The sequence below is a fragment of the Tupaia chinensis genome, unplaced genomic scaffold, assembly GCF_000334495.1.
Source record: "Tupaia chinensis unplaced genomic scaffold, TupChi_1.0 Scaffold000365_1, whole genome shotgun sequence".
Classification (NCBI taxonomy): domain Eukaryota; kingdom Metazoa; phylum Chordata; class Mammalia; order Scandentia; family Tupaiidae; genus Tupaia; species Tupaia belangeri.
Window position 1 is genome coordinate 2,508,079 of NW_006159862.1, and position 6,601 is coordinate 2,514,679.

Here is a 6,601-nt window from a genome sequence, read left to right on the forward strand (position 1 = left end):
GGCTGGGGCAGACAGTGCAGAGACCATGTCCGCCGCTGTCCCTGCAGGCTCTGGGCAGTGCGGTCCTCGGTACACCAAAGCACAGGACACCGCGGCCCGGGCCCTCGGTCTGCAGGGCCCAGGGAGGGAAGGGGCTGCCTAGGCTCCCAGGGCCACTGGGGTGGGGCTGGGCAAGCCGGGCGTCAGACTGCCGGTTCTCGCCGTGTCCAGCGCGGCCCTCACCCCTGTCTGTCCCACAGGCCACCTACGTGCTGCTGGCACTGGCCTGGGTGTTCGTGCCCATCTACATGTCCTCGGAGGTGAGTCTGCCCTCGGGGCCTCCAGCGGGGCTGGGCCGGGCCAGGTGGTGGCGGCGAGCAGAGCCCTGTGGCCTCATGCTGCAGGCTGGCAATTCTCAGGCCGGCTTGCCGTGCGTCCAGTGGGTGTTTCAGTCACCCCACCAGGGCTGAGTCCCCTTGGACCTCGGCCTGGGCTGGCCGCCGGGTTCCCACGCCCTGTATGCTGCGTGTTGGGGTGACGCTCTGTCAATGCAGACACACGGGCTGCACCGCCCTCAACTCGGGCCACTTCGCATCCCTGGCTATGCTCATGGTCCAGCCCGTGCCACTGCCCTGGCGCTGCCGTCTGTCCCTGTCTGCCCCCACAGCCTCCTCACCTGTCCAGCCTCACCCGGACTTGTCCTAACAGCCTCCACATTTGTCCTTGACTGTGGCCCCTCCGATCCCTTGTCTCTGTCTCAAGGGGTCTCAAACCTTCAGATCCGGCGGCGCTGCGGCTCTGCCAGCCTGCGGCCTGCTTGCTCCGGGGGAGGGCAGAGCAGGGGGGCGCCCCTGCCCTGAGCACCGGGCGCCGTCTCGGGCAGTGCTTAGCCCTGGCTTGTGTCCCCAGATCGTCACGTTGCCTGAGTACATCGAGCGGCGGTACGGGGGCCAGCGGATACGCGTCTACCTGTCCGTCCTGTCCTTGCTGCTGTCCGTCTTCACCAAGATATCGGTGAGCCAGCGGCTGGGAACCCCGACCCGGGGTCCCTCAGACGGGCCTGACTTCTCACTTGGCTCTGCCTTGTTTAACGGCGGGGAAACAGGCCCAGAGGGACAATGACTCGCCCTGGGTCACACAGCAAGGCCAGGGCAGTTGTCCAGGGCCCCTGGTGCAGGCACAGCCACGGCCATTGGCCTGGAGCAGGCAGGGAGGGGACGGGGACAGCGTGGTTGCCGCTGTGCCTCAATCCCAGCATGGGTGAGGGGCTCCAGGGGTGGGGGGTGCAAGCAGCCAGGCCCGTGGTACCCCGGGACCCACCGGTGTCGGCCTGTCCCTCCGGCCTGCCCCGTTGGGAGGCGAGGGGCAGGGCACATCCCGAGGGCCAGGCAGTCCTGCCCGAGCCCCTCTCAGGCAGGGAGGCCGAGGCCTGGGCGGGAAGGAGCTGGCCCGCCCCCCCCATAACCCAGCCTTCCCGTTCTCGGATCTCACCGCCAGGATCTCACCGAGGCCTCCTGAGCCCACTGCCTCGCTGGGCAGAGGCCTTCCCGGTCAGCAGGGCTCCCTTGTCTTGGTCTGCCCACTGTCGGGAGGGGTGACAATAGTGTCTCCGGCTGGAGTGAAGGGCTCCGAGGGGACCGGGAGCGGCATCGGTCACGGGGAGGGGCTGGAAGCCTCACTGGTCCTTGGGGCCGTGGGACTCCCTGGGAGTGGCGTCCTCTGAAGCCCCCCCACCCCGAGTCCTTGCTGGGGCCTGATGGGTCCCACCTGACATTCGACCTGTGTCCTCTCGGGCCCCGCAGCCTTGGCCAGTGTCTCCCTGCACCGTGTGCGGCTCCCGGGGTCCGCGTGGTTTTGGGAGCTGTTGGTGCTGGCCTCGCTCTGCCGTCAGGGTCTCATAGGCAGCTGTCTTCCCCTGGGGCCCCCTGGAGCCCAGGCACCTGGCCTTGGGCTGCCCTTGAGGCCAGGTTCAGAATTTCCTTCTCCCTCTCCCACCAGACCCCCATACCGGCTGCCTCCCTGGAAGCCGGGGATAGAGAAGTAAACCCGGCCTGACCTGACAGGTGCTGGCACTGCAGCGGGACAGTGGGAGGTCGAGGGAAGGACTGCAGAGGGGAGGGAGCCACAGGAGGAGGGTCCTGATGGAGGAAAGGAGGCGGGTGGGGCGGGGACGAATGCCAAGGAGAGGCCAGGAGGCCGAGACTCACGCAGTCACTGAGGTGCCTCCAGAGACTGGGCAGGAGACGGTGCGAGAAGGGAGTGAGGAGCGAGGCAGTAGGGCACAGTGGGGACTGAGGCGAACCGTAGGGCGTGCTCCAGCACTCACCCAAACAGGCCAAATGCGGTGTCTGGCCCTCAGGCTGCGTTTCCAGTCCCTGCCTGCAGAGGTGAGGTGGGGAGCTCTGACGTTTAAGAGGCAAGTGTCCCAGGGGCACTGAGGGGAGCTCAGCAGGCTGAGGCACAGTCGGGCTTGGGTTTGGGTTTGTGTGAGCTGCTCCAGAACCTTCTGGAGGATGGCCTGGAGGGAGGAGCCGGGAGGGGAGGCCTGTGGAGGCTGGTGGGGTCTGGTGAGGGAGAGGGGCGCAGGGTTCTCCCCCCAGTTCCAGACCCATGATGTCTTCGCTGTAGCCTCACACTCGGAGCAGGGGGAGGGGTGGTTCTCACAGACGGCAGGAGAGCTCAGTGGGGCAAGGGGCCCTGAGACCCTCTGGTTCAGCGGGGATGGCACCACTGGGATGGAGACGGTGGCCCTGGCCCGCCCAAGGTCACGGCGAATGGGCAGAGATTACCGTTGGAGCTGGTCTCTGCCTCCCTGGAGCAGCTCGGAGGGGACCCCGCTGTGTGCTGGGGTGACTCAGTCTGCCCGGCTATAAAACAGGGACAGCCGTGGACACCAAGGCTGGGCCTCAGAGCCGGCTGGGGCTGACGGGGAGGCAGAGGATGAAGCTCGGAACGCTCATCGTGGGGCTGGCCTGGGAGGGAGGCCGCCGACTGGGTTGTGGGTGAAGCCGTTTGAAGTGCGTGCACCCGCAGCCCCCAGGCCTGAGCGCACTGGGCTGAGCCCCAGGAACGCCTCCTGCGTCTGCACACCCTGACCCAGCTCGGGCCGGCGGCCTGTCAGGACAGAGATGACAGGGCGGGGACACTGACCTACAGAGAGGACCATCAGCCCGCCTCGGGGAGCAGCATCGTGTGGGGACCTGGCCAGTGTTTAACCTCTGGAAAACAGGGAAGCCCTGAGAAAAGCCCAACTGTGGCCTGCGAGGCCCCCATGGTGTGGCCCCGGCTCTCCCCATCTCCCTCACCTCCCCTCCCCACCCTCCCCGTCTCGTGCACCACTCCAGCCACCCCGGCGTCCTTGCATGGCTGTGGACACATCAGGCCCCGGGCCTTGGGCCTGTGCACTTGCTGTGGCCTCTCCCCGAACCTTCTCCCTGGGGTCCATGCGGCCTCTTCACTCCTACATGTCCCAAACCCTCCTCCCTTACCCCTGCCCGGGGGTCCGCCTCCACCCGATCCCCAGCTCTCACACACTTGCGGCTTTGGTGTGCTGAAAGGCGACTCGGAAGCCCATGACCTGGCTGCCCCGTCTCTTCACGGCGCGTGCCCAGGCCGCCGGGTGCCAGGCATGAGAGGGAGCCGGACCCCACATGGGCAACAGCAGTTTCAAAGCCCAGCCCCGGCCCCTGAACAACACACTGGGTGTGTGTGTGCCTCAAAATCCTGACGGGGGGAAACATGGAGAAGGAACTGCGGTGTGACCTCACCCCGTGGGGACTGCTTTCGCTTGCTCTCCGTCTCTGGAGTGTGCAATTTAAAAAAAAAAAAAAAAATAGGATGAAGAACTTCCAAATATTTGTGGGAAAATGGATTAAATCCAGGCTGGCTTCGTGGCCTGCTGGTTAAGGCAGTCTCTCTCACTTGGCCCAGGGTGCGGTTTGAGTCCTAGGCCTGGTGGCTTGCGGAAGGCGGCCAGAGTCTGTACCCGCATGTCCAGAATTCCGGGAGGGAGAGATGCAGAAGGGACCGTGGCGTGACCGTCCCCCGCGAGGGGCGCTTTCTCCCCTCCCCCGCTCTCTGTCAGGTGGCAAGATCATTTGCCCACTGGCCAAAAAAAAATCCCTCAGAATGTTTTTTGGAACTCTGCATGCAGCTCTTCCACACTGCGTGCTCCTGTGAACTTCTCGAAGGCCCACGCGCAGACCGGGGTGGGCTGTGTTCCCTGTGGAGAGCCAGCTAGGACGCATTTCAGCCACGCAGGCCTGCGGTGTCTGTCCCAGCGCCCACTGTGCGCCCGAGGACAAAGGCATCCGTGACCGGGTCTGTCTGGGGTTCAGGTGCCACTCTCCGATCCAGGTGTACCTACTGTGTGCTAGGTCTGATGAGCACATCTCACAAACACTTTCCAGACAAGAAAAGTCAACAGACCAACAAAATCACCCCCTATGGGAAAGGGGTCGGAGCAGCAGACTCAGAGCAGGGGAGCTGGGCGGAGGGCCCTGGAGAGGGAGCTGCTGCCGGGGCAGGGGCAAATGGCAGGGCGGGGAGGGGACAGCCCGGGCTGGGGAAATGCAGTCAGCCTGCTGTCTTCTGAGTAAGCTGAGTGCAGAAGGGACAGCGAGGGGCCTGCAGAGGGCTTGGGCCCAAGGAGGGGTGGCAAGGCGGGGGGGAGGAGGGCTTTGGAGCCAGAACCTGGGCAGTGGCCTGTGGGCCGGATGAGGAGAAGTGGAAAGGTCAGAAGCTTCTGGTCTGACCCCTCGGGGGATGGAAATGGCGAAGTTGGGAGGCAGGGGACACGGGACAGTTTGGGGGAATCAGGTAGGAAGTCTGGTCCCTGTCAGTGCAAGCACCACCCGGCTTCTCTGTTCGCCAGGAGGGAAGGCAGGAAAGGCTCCGTGGAGGAGGTGGCCAGGCAGGGCAAGGCCTGGACTGAGATGGGGGCTGCAGAGCCCCAGGGCCAGCCCCCGCCTCCTCTGGCCTTGCGCACGCTCTGGAGCCGGGAGGGGCAGTGGGAATTGTTGGTGAACGTGGACATGTGGGGCACCCCAGTGGCGGCTCCACGATGGCGGGTGCAGGGCTGTCTGCTCCCATCTGCTCTAGCAGGGAGACCCCTCTCCACGAGCTTCCTCCCCCAGGAGCTCACAGGCGGAGGCTGAAGGGGCAAGGGGCCAGCCAGCCAGAGGGTGCGCCTGGGCTGCCTTGGTCGGACAAAGTTGTCACTCCTGCCTAAGTGTTCCCTGGGCGGAGGGCAGGTGCTGATCACAGGGGTCTTACAGGGCACAGAGCAGTCAAGGGACTGTGTTAGATGCCGGACCGAGTGGGCACGTGGGGACCGGTCATGGCAAAGGCCGTACATCCACAGGGCCTCCTGCGGGAGCCCGGGCTGCAGGCGGCGATGTCGGGGAAAACATGGAGAGGTCCTGCTTGGGGGGAAGGTGAGGGTGGCAGGAGGGTGGGACAGTGACTGTGGCCAGGACATGCTGGGGAGCGGAGTACACCAGCAGCCCAGACCAAGAGGGCCCTTCCTCGGGGGTTCCAGCTGCACGGAGCCCTCCTTGGGGTTCTGTTCCCACAATTTGCCTCCCCCTCTTGACCTTGGTGTCTGCCTACAAGGGATGAGATTAGACTTGCAGCTGCAGGGACAGTGGGGGTGGGGGCAGGGCCTCCCTGCAGAGGCCACTGGGCTGGCTGGACAGCTGAACCAGGAGTAGAAGGGTCTGGGGTGGCCGAGTCTTGAAAGGTGAGAGGCAGAGATGACAGTCCAGGATGGGGGAGCCGAGAGCTCGGGGACAGTACATGCTGGCTGTCCGAGCCTGAGGCCAGGCACACAGCGCAGGGCTCCGTCCTGCTCAGGGCAGCGGGTGTGGAGAGAGCGCTGAGTAGCAGGGCCAGGAGGAGAGGGGGTGGTGCACAGCTCTGCTCCGAGCTCCCTGCTGCCTTCCTCTGCCTGGCGGCTCCATTCTGACATCTACCAGGGCCTGACTCTGGGAAGCCCCTTCCTCTCCCTGGGCCTGTTTCTCCTCCAGTCTGACGGGGCAGGGCTCTCATGGCCCCTCTGGACTTCTCCCCTAGGCCAAAGACACCCCCCCCCAGCTCTCCCTAAACCACCCCATCCCTCCAAGACACACAGAGTCCAAAATAGGGCCACGGCGAGGGTCAGTGTTCCATTTCCATGAGGGCTCTCTGCTCCAGGAGGGAGGTCCAGGGAACACGGGCTGGGTGTCAGATCCCGTCCGGCTGGGTTGCCCTGGCTCCAGGCAGAGCTGATGCGCTGTCTGGGCCGGGCCTCCTCCCAAAGCCAGCAGTACAGCTGACTCCAGGCGGCCAGACATCCTGGCCAGGTTCTCTCTCCTGCCGAGCCAACACAGGGTAGTGGGTTTGGAGACACAGGGGTGGGAGGCCAGTCATCCAGCCCCCGGCCTGCCCTCCCTCTGGCCCTGTGTGGGTGGGGGCGGGACTGGGGTCTGCACGCCCACCTGGGGCTGAGCCTGCCTCCCCAGGATGCAGCCCCAGGTGCTGGGCCAGCAGAGGCAGCGACATCCAGTGGAGTCAGGCCTCTGCCACGGGCTGCAGCTCTGGGCAGCTTCGGGGGAGGGCAGTCTGCAGGGTGGGCCTCCCCCCA

The 6,601-nt window shown here is 65.4% G+C and overlaps 1 protein-coding gene across 1 annotated transcript in view; it reads left to right on the forward strand.

The window, feature by feature from the left end:
* The window catches only part of SLC5A10 (solute carrier family 5 member 10), a 31,159-nt gene that overhangs the window by 10,159 nt on the left and 14,399 nt on the right, over positions 1 to 6,601 (forward strand). The window contains exons 4-5 of the mRNA XM_027773705.1: positions 240 to 299; positions 889 to 993. Of these exons, the coding sequence (XP_027629506.1) occupies positions 240 to 299; positions 889 to 993 (165 nt within the window). The remainder of the gene's footprint in view (positions 1 to 239; positions 300 to 888; positions 994 to 6,601) is intronic.